The sequence below is a fragment of the Sapajus apella genome, unplaced genomic scaffold (genome assembly GCF_009761245.1).
Source record: "Sapajus apella isolate SASKATOON/1434 unplaced genomic scaffold, GSC_monkey_1.0 scaffold28, whole genome shotgun sequence".
Classification (NCBI taxonomy): domain Eukaryota; kingdom Metazoa; phylum Chordata; class Mammalia; order Primates; family Cebidae; genus Sapajus; species Sapajus apella.
In genome coordinates, this window is record NW_022436968.1 from 22,953,802 (window position 1) to 22,969,165 (window position 15,364).

The 15,364-nt window shown below is 37.3% G+C and overlaps 1 protein-coding gene across 22 annotated transcripts in view; it reads right to left on the reverse strand.

Annotated features, from left to right (window-relative positions):
* Positions 1-324: 324 nt before the first annotated feature.
* Positions 325-15,364, reverse strand: part of DYNC1I2 (dynein cytoplasmic 1 intermediate chain 2) — a 55,665-nt gene continuing 40,625 nt past the window's right edge. For 14 of the 22 annotated variants that reach the window (XM_032292982.1, XM_032292970.1, XM_032292972.1 and 11 more), the window contains 3 exons: positions 4,533-4,673; positions 2,794-2,919; positions 338-966 (listed from right to left, as the gene is read on the reverse strand). In XM_032292982.1, the coding sequence (XP_032148873.1) occupies positions 853-966; positions 2,794-2,919; positions 4,533-4,673 (381 nt within the window). In that variant the 3' untranslated portion in view covers positions 338-852. Of the gene's footprint in view, positions 967-2,793; positions 2,920-4,532; positions 4,674-15,364 lie in introns of all 22 variants that reach the window. The other 8 variants (XM_032292985.1, XM_032292977.1, XM_032292974.1 and 5 more) reach the window with 1 other exon arrangement.

Consider the following 15,364-nt stretch of genomic DNA (forward strand, 5'->3'; position numbering starts at 1 on the left):
ACTTTCAGTGAGGTCACATACATAGTTCTTAATCAGTGAAAATTATAGGCAGTTTTCTATTTATCCTTTAAAGAAAATAAATCTTAGATGGAAAGAAAATATGACAGTAAATCAGAAGTTAACCTAGGGGAAATTTTTTCACCAACAGATTATCTAGACATCAATTCATAATGCACCGGGAGATATACAGTGTATACTACATGGTATATTTAGGGCATACAGCTCTACAGGATTTGAGATGGCTGCTCACAACAGGAGCTTAAAGATACGGAAAAATATATTTTATAAAAGATGGAAAAATTCAAGTTGTAAGGAGTAAAAATGAAAATTTGAAAAGTTAACACATATTTGTTTTTATTTATAGGTAACTACCACATGAACTATAAAGACAACAAAGGATGTTAGAATGGAACGTGGATAGGTGTATGCATACTATGGCTAAGGATAAACAAAGTTCCTACAGATTATGGGTAATGAGAACATTATCTGTATAACAGGGAATTGTGATTATTTAAAAATATGCAGAACTTATTTCATCTGTGCTTTAGAAATAACTGCATACAGTGTTATAATTTGAAAAGAATTCAAAATAACTAATATACATCTGTGTATTAGAATTCAAAAAAGCTGCTTTCTGTGAAGTCAATCAGCTGTATTAAAAAAGACATAAATCCAAAACAAGATGCATGTTATATATAAAGGGACATTGTAAGTTTCCTTGCTGCATTAAGCCCACAGTTTAATCCACGAAGTTTCCTTTTAATTATCATTTAGACAGAGGCATGCAAATAGTCTTGGGATCCACTTAAGAACCTGTCCCAAATCCACTAGTTAAACTCCCCTTTTGAGGAACTAAGCAGGTATTCGGGTAGCTGCTTCCTCCTCTGCATCAGCTCGGTTTGCATTAATTTCTGCAAGTGTTCGGCCAAATCGTGCCCATTCATCATTTCGGGGAACAGCAATCTGCTGTTAAAAGAAAGACAATGTTTTATATACAATGAAATAAAAGATCATCTCACCCACTATTATTCAGTTTGTTTTCAAATAACTTTTCCAGTAAAAAGTAATAATTGACCTCAATGGCCTTTCCATAATTACAGGGACTATAACAATGATTTACAACATTTCAAAAACAAAAGACGGTGTTTGTGAAGTGTGTTGTGACAGCCTCAGAAATGACTTTGCTATTATCAATACCAATGCAAGAGAGAGTAACAATGATGCTTTGTAAATATAACTCCTATGCATCATCTCATGGGTTCTGCCGGTGGGGAGAAATTCCTTGAAAATTTTTTTTATTGTATTTTTGCACAATTCCTAGTCTGAAACAGCATTTGAAGCATGGTTCATAAGGGGCTAGTTTCTTGTAAGTATTTTTGTTTGGAGCATAAGGTAATCTTTCTTGATGCTTTAATTCCTTCATCAAAAGCTATGCTGCTGTTTACCACTTTAGTGTTGCACCAGTAGCAAAAGGGCAAAAGAGGCTTATGATGCTTTCCTTCACAAAGGCAGCCCAATACAATTTTTTTTTTTTTACAGAGTTTCACTCTGTTGCCCAGGCTGAAGTGCAGTGGCATGATCTCAGCTCACTGCAACCTCTGCCTCCCGGGTTCAAGTGATTCTCCTGCCTCAGCCTCCCAAGTAGCTGGGCTTACAAGCATGTGCCACCACACCCGGATAAGTTTTGTATTTTTACTAGAGATGAGGTTTCACCATGTTGGCCAGGAAGGTCTCAAACTCTTGACCTCAGGTGATCCACCCACCTTGGCCTCCTCAAGTGCTGGGATTACAGGTGTAAGCTACCACACCTGGCCCCAGTAACAAATAGTTTTGATAACTGCCATTATAATATCATAGGAGTCTGACACTGTCATGTTAGGTCACAAACCACGCACTGTGGCAAACAGCTTTGCCTGTTTCTAAATCTACACTATCCAGTAGGGTAGCTACTGGCCATATGTGACTATTTATATTAAAATTAATTAAAATTAAAAATTCAGTTCTTCAGTTGTAATAGCAACATTTTAAGTGTTCAATAGCCATATGTGGCTAGAAGCTACCATATTAGACAGTGCAGGTATAGAACATTTCCATTTATGCAGTTTAATTTGCTGCTCTACGTGATTCAATCTACCTCCTACCAGATCCAATTGCTAGAGGCCATGGGATATCCAGAGGAGAAAATTATGTTATGAGGCATAGCAAAGGAAAGTGACTAAGGTGCTAGCCAGGGTTAAAAAAGAGGAAATCCATCCTGGGCTTTGTGTTCAGCCAATCAGAGCATCAAAGACGAGAGAGCTGTAGCTCATCCTATTGGATTCCATTTCTGTGGCTTTGCATGAAGGCTTAAGAGTCAAGATGCACATTTTATAAAGTCATAGATGATTTGCCAAAGAATTACTTTTGGTTTCTGCTACCTAGCCCAAACAAATTAATGGATACAGAGAAATAAATCTTATTTCAATATTAATAAAACCCCGAAGTCCACCTATAACTCCAAACTTCTCCCTGAAGAAGTTCCTAATTTCCAACAATGCATGCTTCAAGAAACAAGGTACTTTCAATGTATTTACTCTATTACCCTCACAGTCTGTTGCATGGGACACAGACCATTTGGTTTAGAAAGAAAATTAGTTTCAAGCCTTGCTTTTGTGGTAGAAAGTAAGTTTTATCTTTACAACCATATAGTTTATACAACTTATAAACCTCAAAGCCCAGGGTTAGCCGCAAAAATACCTTTACTACAATGCAACTAAATAGATGTGTCAAAATTATAGGCAGGGAGTCCCATACCTCTCCCACATCATATATAACAATCTGTCCTTCAGAATCACCAACAGCAATCTCTCTGCCAGAATGGGTCCATCTCACACGATTAAGAGCAGGATTACCCTCCACAGAAATGCTGGCAGTTGGTACCTAAAGTCATTTAAAATATAGGACAGTGTTAAAAGTTTCATCAAGTTTTCTATAAACATGTAAAACAGTAATTCTTCTCTCAATCTGGCTACATTTTTAAAAATGAAAATAGATAAAGAATTTTCCCAACTTTCTTCTTCTTCAGTGATATATTATGAATGACATTTATAGTCAATCCTTGAAAATGGTTTGGGAAAATAACAAGTCCTTGTATAAAAAATTCTCAGGAGACTAGACACATTATTCTGAAAGATCTTCTCTAGAACAAAGAGTCCTTTTTTGTTGTTTTAATTTCTTTAAGAAGTCAAGCTGTCTGAAAACATATGGCCAAAACCCATTTAAAAAGAAAACACTTCAAAAGCCCTCATGAGCAGATTATGGTTTAATTGCAGAGGACAGGAATCACTTGTGCAGCATGTATCTCTATCAGCTGAAACCTATATTTGACTCACTGTTCCTAGAAACAGTTCATACTGAAGGTATGAACTGTTTAGACAGTATGAGTCTGTAAGCCTCCTGTTTGATGAGCTAGCTGGAGGGAGGCAGGATGCTGACACCTACACAATGGCACCGGCTCCCTGGAATCTGATTGTGCCTCTCCTTTGCTGAGGAAGAAGTTTTATTTGCTACAAATGAAGCAAACATTCAGTGTTTGATTCAGACTAAAAGCATAGTAAATTTTTTTTTAAATTTTGAAATCTGACCAAAAAACCCCTCTAATTTGTATTAGTCATCCCCAAATGATTTAACCCCATACACAGAATACCAAAATTATTAAAAAGAAATATTAGATTTCAATCCACATTTAATTATAACCTCAACTCTCTAAGACCAAAATCCAAATTAAGAAAACAAAACTGGTACCATTCTAGGTAAGTAGGAAGAGATGTGGGGGATCTCAGTTGACTTTCTCTCAATAACTGTCATTGACAGAACTGTTGATATTACTTCTATTACCAATAGCAACATAGAACAGAATTCTAAGAACATTTTAAGCTTCTCTAAGGTGGTAAAAATATATGTGGCTAAAAATAAATAAGAGTTGCAGTTAAATGTAATTGCTAATAAGTGATTTTAATACAGCAATTAGGAAATTTGATAGTTTCTATATTCATTTTATAGTAATACTCTGTTTTCAATCCTTCATGGAAAAAATCTCATCAAAATACATTTTTCCTTCCTTCAAACACATCAGGCTAAGACTAATGTTTATGGATGATATACAATCCTATCAAGGCTAAGAGATAATTTAGAAATTCAGAATTAAGGTTAACATACTTCAACAGTCCGAAACTATCTGCTTTCTAGTCTATGAATGAAAAATATCCCAGTTACCTTATGAATGAGATTTTGCCAGGACATTAGAGACATGATAGTGCTTTTTAGAAGTAAAAGGAAATGCCCCAGTGCTCCTGGCAACATTATTTCTCCCTTGAGTTCTTCACAGCATGCTGTTTATTATTTAGGGTACAAAGCTTATTTGATTTCTTTGTGATGAAGCTACAATCACAGAGCCCTTTTACATTCTTTGGAATAACAGGAATTTCACAAATTATTCAATAAATATCCAATTTTCTATTTTTCAATGCAATTTTTGTTATTTTCCTGCTCACCTCTGTGTCATTATTGAGATTCCACAAATCCAATCTCCCCATGCCATCCACACAGGCAAACAGGGCTGGGTGGGTAGGTGACCACATAACATCATAAACATAGTCTGAATTATCTTCAAAGGAATACAAAGGCTTGTTATTCTGAAAGAGAAAAGTTGATTCTTAGCACAGTCCAAATATGACATGCAAGTCATTAAACTACTTATTACTGGAAAAAAAATAATGACATATATTCAACAGGTATGATAACATTTTATAATATTTAACTTAGCCTAGAAAAAGTTTCTATAATTTGTTTCACTACAGAATTACCTGGTATTATAAACTAAGAATCAACTATTGATTGCATTTTCTTTTTAACTTGTAAATGCCATACTGTTTAAAAAAAGAAATAGAACATGCTTCAAATACATTTGTCAATGAGAAGACTCTGGGAAGATAAGGCAATAGCAGTGTACTTTTTGAATGTCCTCTAGATCTCCCCATAAAATCAGATAAAGCAATGAAAGGAAGAGCAAAGATTCACAGACAATGTCTACGGCAGAATCAGTAGACAAACTTCCAAATAAAAGCAGGTAGAAACAAACTTCTGACAACTACAAGATTTGCTTGGTATCAGTGTCTGTGTGGGAAGAAAAAGGAAGGCACAACAACTTCTGACAGGTGAAGAACAGAACCTTATAGTCATAGCAGATGCTCATTGGACAGTGTGGTGGGCCAATCTGAGAACAGCAGCAAAAACTAGGAGGCAGTTTGGCACAATCCCATTTATAAATACATCTGACCCTTGAACAAGACAGGTTTGAACTGCACAAATCCACTTACACTCATATTTTCTTCTGCCTCTGCTGCGCCTGGGACAGCACAGCCAAACCTTCCTTTCTCTTTTCCTTCTCAGCCTACTCAACTGTGAAGATGACAAGGATGAAGACCTTTATGATGATCCACATCCACTTAATGCATAGTAAATCTATTTTCTCTTCCTTATGATTTTCTTAACATTTTCATGTCTTTAGCTTGCCTTAAGATTTCAGTATATAATACATATAACATAAAAATATGTATTAACCAATAGTTTATGCTGTTGCTAAGGTTTCTGGTCAGCAGTAGGCTATTAGTAATTAAGTTTCTTTGGAAGTCAAATGTTATATGTGGATTTTGAACTGCTAGGATGGGGGCTGGCACTCCTAACCCCTGCATTATTCAAGGGTCAACTGTAAATGCATAAGTAAGGTCTCATGGTACAGTGTGGGTGCTATGAACTCTCCAAGTTAACAAATCAAAGTTCCTTTCCAAGACAAAAGTCTCACACAAGAGAAATTGCTGAGAGTAGAATCCAAGCTGTAGAATGCTGGACAAAAGAGACAAAGCAAAGTCCAGATATAAGTGGTGGAGAGAGGCAGAAAAGGCACATCTCAGAAAGTAAAAGATACATGTATTTTCACATTGTGAAAGCCAGAGAAGAGAGAGCTTTAGCCTAGAAAATGAACTAGGAAAGCTATCTTTGCCCATTCCGTCTCCTAAAAGTATAGAAAAATTGATTTCACTAGTAGACAATAGCAAAGAAAAAGATCCATAAAAGTTATTGTGGTGCCAAGAAAATCAGATGGGAAAGGAACAGTCTTTCCAACTAATGGTGCTAGGAAAGCTAGATATACATATGCAAAAGAATAAAGCTGGGCCAGGCACTGTGGTTCATGCCTGTAATCCCAGCACTTTGGGAAGCCAAGGTGGGTGGATCTCATGGGCTTAGGAGTTTGAGACCAACTTGGCAACATGGCAAAATCCTATCTCTATAAAAAATATAAAAATTAGCTGGGTGTGGTGGCATGCACCTATAGTCCCAGCTACTTGGGGGGCTAAGGTGGATGGATCATAAGCCCAGGAATTCAAGGCTGCAGCGAGACAAGATCATGCTGTGGGACTCCATCCTGGGTGATTGCAGTGAGACCTTGTCTCAATGTTGAAATAAAAGAAAGAAAAGAAAAGAAAAAGAAAAAGAAAGAAAGAAAAGCCAGCCAGCAAGCAAGCTGGATTCCTCCTTCCTTACATCATATAGAAAAATTAACTCAAAGGTATCAAAGATCTAAATGGGAAGTAAAACTATCACCTTTTTTTTTTTTTTTGAGATGGAGTCTCGCTCTGTCTTCAGAGGCTGGAGTGCAGTGGCACGATCTTGGCTCACTGCAACCTCTGCCTCCTGGGTTTAAGTGATTCTCCTGCCTGAGCCTCCCAAGTAGCTGTGATTACAGGCGCATGCCACCACATTCAGTTAATTTTTGTATTTTTAGTAGAGAAGGGGTCTCACCATGTTGGCCAGGCTGGTCTTGAACTCCTGACTTCACGTGATCCACCTGCCTCAGCCTTCCAAAGTGCTAGGATTACAAGCATGAGCCACTGTGCCTGGCCAAAACTATGAAACTCTATAAAACTCTTAAAGGAAGCATAAAAGTAAATCTCTGTGACCTTGAACTCGGCAATGGTTTCTCAGATAAGAAGCCAAAAGCATAAATGACAAAAGAAAAGTAGGTAATTTGAGCTATTTTGAAATTAATTACTTTTGTGCTTCAAATGATACCATCCAGAAAGTTAAGAGAACCTACACAATGGGAGAAAATATTTGCAAACCATATATCTGATACATGACTTGTGTCCAGAGTGCTTACAACAGCCAATAAGTAGTATTAATACATAAAAGATGCTCAACATCATAAGTCATGAGAGGAATGCAAATCAAAAGCACAATGAGATTATCACTTCATACCATTAGGACAGCTAGAATAAAAAAGTAACAAATGTGGGTAAGGATAGGAGAAATCAGAACCTTCATACCTTGCTGGGGAAAGTAAAATGGTGCCACCACTTGAAAAACTGTTTGGCAGTTCCTCAAAATGCTAATTAGTTACCATGTGACCCAACAATCCCACACCTAGGTATATACCTGAGAGAAATAAAAACTTGCACATTCACAGCAGCCTTATTCATAATAGCCAAAAAGTAGAAGCAACTGAGGTGTTTATTATCCGATGAATGGATAAACAAAAAGTGGTATATCTATTCAATGGGGTATCGTTCAGCTATAAAAGGAACAACACATTGATACAAGAAGTATCGATATGAAGGGATGACCCTTGAAAACATTATGCAAAGTGGAATAAAGCCAGTACGTAATTGGATGATTCCATGAAATGTCCAAGAACTGTCCACAATAGGCAGATCCAATGAAATAGAAAGTAGATTGATTAGTGGTTTCCAGGAGCTATGGGGGTAGGCGAGAATGTGGAGTGACTGCTAATGGGTGTAAGGTTTCTTTCTAAAACTTGAACATGTTCTAAAATTAGATACTGGTGATAATGCATGCCTCTGTGAACATACTAAGAACTACTGAATTGTATACTTTAAAAGGGTAATTTCATGGTATAAGGATTTTGCTCAATAAAACTGTTATTTAAAAAGAAACTGATTTTAAAAGAAGAGATAAAGTGATTTTTAAAAAAGTGACTAAGAAGATCAGCGAAGGTACATCTACAATGGCAGGTCCTGAAAAAGAAAACCAAAGCAGCAATACGAACAAATACCAAAAACAACTCAAAAGAACTCTCCTAAAATAAAAGACAGCCTGAAACTACAAAGGGTATCCTGTGTTTCTAGGAACATCGATCCTGTAAAGAAAAGAGAAAAAATCATTTCATCACCCAGGTAATTGCAAGTAGAGAAAAGAAAATCAGATTGTCATCAGACCTTGTGACAGCAATGCTTTTTTCCAGAAGTCCATACAGTGAGTAAGGTAGGCAAAGAAAGAAAATGTAGGTCATGGATTTTGTAAACAATCAAACTAATCTTCATAATCATACACTTTTGTGGAATATGGGAATAATGCACCTCTGGGCACCTTCTGCTGTAAAATGAGCTTCAGATGACCAAAAAGACTGAAGAAACGTTAACATAACATCTGGTGGATAACCAAGTCATAATAACTAAGTCATTTACTAGGGTAAGCATCTCATTATGGAAACATAAACAATCTGCAAACACACACGTTAAAATGAGTAACACCACAGGAATACAAAATTGAGACTGAGAAACTCTACAGGACCAACTCTACAGAGACCAATCTGGTTTCTTCCTCAAGAACAAAACAGCAATTAAAGAAAAGAGGGATGCAAAGCCTATTTTAAAGAGGAACTTGAAAGATATGTCAATTGTGGCTGGGTAAGGTGCCTCAACGCCTGTAATCCCAGGACTTTGGGAGGCTGAGGAGGGCGGATCACTCGAGGCCAGGAGTTTGAGACCAGCCTGGCCAACATGGCAAAACCCCATCTCTACAAAAAATATAAAAATTAGCTGGGCATGGTGACAGGCACCTGTAATCCAAGCTACTCAGGAGGCTGAGGCACAAGAATCACTTGAACCTGGGAGATGGGGGTTGTAGTGAGCCGAGACTGTGCCACTGCACTCCAGCCTGGGCCAAAGAGTGAGATTCTGTCTCAAAAAAAAAGAAAGAAATATGTCAATCGCAAATGTGTGACTTTCCTTTGGATCCTGCTTCAAGTAAATAGTAAAAAGAAAAAAAAATTGAACATGGAAAGGCTGTTTGATGAAAGTAAGGAGTCAATGTTCATTTTGGGGGGTTTAATGATATGACAGTATTTTTTAAGAGACTTTATTTTTTAGAGATACATACTGAATATTTATAGTTGAAATGATATGTGTAGGCTTGATTTTAAATAATGCAGAGTTAAGTATAGACAAAATTGGTCATGTGTTGATAACTGTGGAAGCTGGGAACAATAATGGCTTAATTATATTATTCCCTCTGCTTCTGTATATATTTGAGATTTTCTGTAATATTTTAAACTGTGAATTAAAATTTTTCAGATGATAGTAAATGTCAACAGCATGATCATTTTAATAGCCAAAAATGTTTGTTTTTAACTTAAAAACCAAAATTTTAATAAAACTTTAAACACAAAATTAAAAGCCTTTTTCTTTTATAATTATTTGTCACTATCCCTGATAACACTGCCAAAGGAAGTCTCACTCTGAGAAGGTGGTTTTCTTTTCTTTTTTTTTTTTTTTGAGATGGAGTTTCACTCTTGTTGCCCAGGCTAGAGTGCAATGGTGTATCTTGGCTCACTGTAACCTCTGCCTCCTGGGTTCCAGTGATTCTCCTGCCTCAGCCTCCCAAGTAGCTGGGATTACAGGCATGCGCTACCACACACACTGCTAATTTTTATATTTTTAGTAGAGACGGTTTCACCATGTTGGCCAGGTTGGTCTGGAACTCCTGACCTTGTGATCCGCCTACCTCGGCCTCCCAAAGCGTTGGGATTACAGGTGTGAGCCACCGCACCTGGCCAAGAAGGTGGTTTTCAACTTAGGATGTGCACAATCATCTGCAGAGCTTTCGAAAAATACAGATGCAGGGCTCAATTCTAGATGTGCTTCATCAGTATCTCTGCTGTTGCTCCACTAGTGATTCTGATGCACACCAATGATTAAGAACCACTGTGCTAAGGCCTCTGACTCCTAAGTTGATAATGTACTTGTCAAAACCAGCTTATTTTTAGGCAATTTTATGTCTTCCATCAAAGACCACGTAATTCCACTTCTAGGTACATACCCAACAGAAATGACTGCTTATGGCCATCAAAAGATATCTACAATTATGCTCACAAGCAACGCTATTTCTAATAGTCCCTAACTGGACTTAATGCAAGTAACATCAGCATTAGAATGAATAAATTATGATCTATTTATACAATGGAATAGTATACAGCTGAGAGAATGAATAATCTACAACTATACTAAAAAATATAAATGAATCTCACAAACATAATTTTGAGCAAATGAAGCCAGACACAAGTATTTTACACTTTATGATTCCATTTTTATATGACACAAAATATGAACAAAGCTACATGCAAATTAGATTAAAGCTTATTTGTATTTATAATATAACAGAAGATTGTTCAATGTCTCAAAAAATGGTTACTAGGCTGAGTACCTAGGTGATGGAATAATCTGTACAATAACCTTCCATGACATGAATTTACCTATATAACAAAAAAAATATACCTCTGAACCTAAAATAAAAGTTAAAAAAAAAATTCATCAGGGCTAGGCGCAGTGGCTTATGCCTGTAATCCCAGCACTTTGGGAGGCCGAGGTGGGTTAACCACCTGAGGTCAAGAATTCAAGGCCAGCCTGGCCAACATGGTGAAACCCCATCTCTACTAAAATACAAAAATTAGCCGGGTATGGTGGTGGGCGCTTGTATTCCCAACTACTTGGAAGGCTGAGGCAGAAGAACTGCTTGAACCCAGGAGGCATAGGTTGCACTGAGCTGAGATCGTGCCACTGTCACTCCAACCTGGGTAACAGAGTGAGGAGACTTTGCCTCCAAAAAAAATTATCTACTCAGTGGACTAATATGCAGCCAGAGACAAAAACAGGATGCAGTGGAACTGGGTAAAAGATTACAATAAAAAGAAAAACAAGGCTGGGCGTGGTGGCTTACACTGTAACCCAACCACTTTGGGAAGCGGTGGTAGGCAGATCACTTGAGGCCAGGAGTTCAAGACGAGTCTGGCCAAACACAGCAAAACCCTGTCTCTATTAAAAATAGAAAAATTAACTGGGCATGGTGGCACATACCTGTAATGCCAGCTGCTTGGGAGGCTGAGGCATGATAATCGCTTGAACCTGGGAGGTGGCGGTTGCAGTTAGCTGACATCACCCAGTATGGCCACGAGACAAGCATATTTTTCCTAAGCTCTTTAAGGTTGTACACTGAGTTGAATAGTGTATTCCCAAAATTCGTGTCTACCTGATATCTGTAAGTGTGCCCTTATTTGGAAGTAGGGCCTTTGCAGATGTAATCAAGTTAAGATGAGGTCATATTGAATTAGGGTAGGTCCTAAATCTAGCATAATTGGTATCCTCAAAAAAAAGAGAAAAATTCAGACACAGAGACAAACAGATAGAATGCCATCTGATGATGGAGGCAGAGACTGGAGTGATGGTAGCTGCAACCCAAGGAACAGAAAGGATTGCTAGCAACCACCAGAAGCCAGCAGAGAAACAAGAAACAGATCTTCCTTCAGGGCCTCTAAAAGTAACTAGCCTGTCAACACCTTGATTTTGAACTTCTAGCCTCCAGAAATGTGAAAGAATAAATTTCTGTTGTTTTAAGCCACCCAGTTTGTGGTAATTTGTTATGGCCACTTTGGGAAAAGAATGCAGATTATTTTTCAAAGCTGGGGTAAGTGGGGGGTTCTAGATTAATAACAAAGAGAGTCCCTACATTAAACATATGAAGATAATAGTGGAATGCTTCCTAGAGAACTGAGAAATAAATATGTCATCAGTTTGGATCAGAAGAGAAACAAATAAATAATCTTTCAAAATAAATGGATTCCAAGGTCAGAAATACCTTTCTATATAACCTGACTGAACATACTAACTTTTTAAGAACAAATGTGTCTATTAAAATAGAAATACAAAGAAACACTCTTATGAGGAAAATGAAGACAGTACCCATTCAAGCATTGTCCAGGAGAAAGGGAGTCTCAACCAATGGATTTTGAGAATTACCCCATGGCAAGGCTATCTCTACTTGAAGATGAATGAATCAGGCTATCTTAGCTTGGTGCCATTAAACATTCAAATTATAAAACAACTTTTATTCCAATTCCTTACTTACGAAGCAATCTTCTGATTATAATTTGGCTTCCCATGTGGATTGTCTACAGGGAAACAATGAGCTGGTCAGGCCCGCAGGAGTATCTGGGCCTTCTAGCAGTTACGTTTTTCACTGTAAATTAATAAATTGACATTCTCCAATGCACCACTGTCTTAGGAGCCTGTTAGCCCCCGTTAGCACTCCCTGTCTAATCAACTCTAGTATACTGAGTAAATTGAATTTCTGAATATGCAAAGGAGAGGCTGGACATTGGCCAGTAGCAAGTTACTGAGGCAAATGCTGCTGTGCAGGCCTGGGTCCAGATGGATAGGCAGCCTTTCCTAAGAACACCCGAACTTCAAAGCATCTTTTCATTTTAACCTGTCTAAATATGTGCAGTTGTTATTCTAAGGATTAGTAGGATCTTTTAACCCTGTTTTAATGCTGGCGTCCTCTGAGAGTTAAATAGGTAAGTATTAAAATAAGCAGGGGTTCTAAGACATATCACAAAGTGTGAATAATTTCAAGATGTGTATGGACTACAAAAGTCTGACTACCATATTAACAATCTTAACTTCATCATTTTGTAGTAAATATGGTTCTGATAAGGATTTGTGTACACATTAAAACATCTGTCCCCAAATAAATAATTCTTATGTTTTAACAGTAATCTGTAACATGTATGGTTAAATGTGGTAGAACATTAAGTGAATCTACCAGGTCTACCCATAATCAAACTCTTCTATAATCCTTGTTACCCTGCAGAAGCTTTCATTCCTCACTTATTCTCCCAACCATTTTTCAGACCTGCCAAAGTGCTTCTGCTGTGAATTTAAAATTTGGTATTTTTAGATGGTAACAGAGTCTTTTAAACATATTAATGTCTTCATTGGTTTAAACTTCAATACACAAAAAATAATCTATTTCTGTTTGTCTTGTACAGGCTGTGCATCCCTTATCAGAAATGCTTGGAACTGGAAATGTTTCACGTTTCAATTTTTTTTTTTATTTTGGAATATCTGCATTATACTTATGGTTGAGCTTTTTTTTTTTTTTTTTTTTTTTTGAGAAGGAGTCTCGCTCTGTCACCAGGCTAGAGTGCAGTGGCATGATCTCAGGCCCACTGCAACCTCCACCTCCCAGGTTCAAGCAATTATCCTGCCTCAGCCTCCTGCGTAGCTGGGACTACAGGCGTGCACCATCACGCCCAGCTAACTTCTGTATTTTTAGTAGAGACGGGGTTTCACCATGTTGGCCAGATTGATGATCTCAATCTCTTGACCTCGTGATCTGCCTGCCTCGGCCTCTCAAAGTGCTGGGATTACAGGCGTGCATCACCACGCCTAGCCATAGTTGAGCATTCCTAATCTGAAATCTGAAGTTTGAAGTGCTTCAATGACCATTTCCCTCTGAGTGTCACATTAGTAACATAAAGAAGTTTTGAACTTTGGAGCATTTCAGACTTTGAATTTTCAGATTAGGGTGCTCAACCTGTATTAAAAATAGTTGAGTTCAATAAAGTAATGAAAACAAGTTGATGAAACACAACTCTGTGACTGAATTTTAAATCCCTGGCTAGGTAAAGATTAGTGGCTGGCTGCAGAAGTAGATTACTTTGAACTAAATTTGAGGCTGTGCCAAACTAAGATTCCCAGGGATTTTTAGAGGACTGATAGAAAGAGAGAAGAGAAATAAGTCTTGTTTTGCTATCAGGGCAGAGCCAGATCTTAAGGACACAAAGGTATAGCACTATCTCATGATTCAGTCTTCCAGTTTATGAGGACTCAATTCCTAGAGTCAGAGCGTACTTAAAAAAGTAGAGGCAGAGAAGCAAAACATTTAAAGTCTGTTAAATTCATGAGTATGAAGACTCTGGTTTAAAAGTTCAAAATGAAATTAGAACAATGTTTTTAAAGAGAGACTTTAAAAACACTGCCTATTATTCTTTACCATTAATTATTAATTAACATTGCCCATCAGTCATTACTGCAGCATAGAGGCCACATCAGTTTTATGGCAAGGCAGAAATAAATACTAGCAAGACAATTAACCAGAAGTGTAAATTGACACTGGAGCCACGGTATGGCTAAATATAAAAGTATTCACTCAACAGATTATTCCTGCTTTACCCTTCACAGAGTAGAATTACTTGTGAGCAGAAAAGTTAGAATAAAGGGTAATTCTTCTGATAAAGTTTTAGAGGGTCCTTGGGCATTTATAAAAACACTCTCTTCTATGGTGGCCCATCCTTTGTCCACTAACATTGGAGAGATGTTGGGGGCAGGGTGTGAAAGGCATGTATCACAACTGAATGAATAAATGAATCTTCTATATAAGGCTCAAGGAAGGCAGCAATGCTTAGCCTAATTAACAGAGAAAGAGATATGCCCACTTGTCATTCTTATTCAGAAGGTACTTCTATGTTGAAACACAGTAAAATACAAAAATAAAAATATCAACTCCCCATCAACTAGCTGTGTAATACCACAAAAGCAAGTATCAATCAGTCTGCTATCACGAGGTAAGTTCTGTTCTTGATTAGTCAAAATGAACTCTTCATTTTCAAATCCTATTGTTAATGTATATAAGGATGGAAGCTTCAAATTTAAATCCAAAGGATGCTGGCATCTGACACCCTGAGATAGTAAGAAACAAACTACAAAAGATAAAAGATTCTTTTCACACACAGACTGATGGAACTGAACAGAGAACCCAGAAATAAGACTTGCACACCTACAATCATCTGATCTTTGACAAACCTGACAAAAATAAGCAACGGCGAAAGGATTCTCTGTTTAATAAACGGTGCTGGGAGAGCCAGCCAGCCATATGCAGAAAACTGAAACTGGATCCCTTCCTTAAACCACATACAAAAATCAACTCAAGATGGATTAAAGACTGAAATGTAAAACCCAAAACTACAAAAGCCCTAGAAGAAAGCCTAGACAATACCATTCAGTATATAGCCATGGGCAAAAATTTCATAATAAAGATGCCAAAAGCAACTGCAACAAAAGCAAAAATTGACAAATAGGATTTAATTAAACTAAAGAGCTTCTGCACAGCAAACAAAAAAACACTCCTAAAAACAAAATAACTATTGAGTAAACAGACAACCTGGGAGAAAAATTCTACAACCTATGTATCT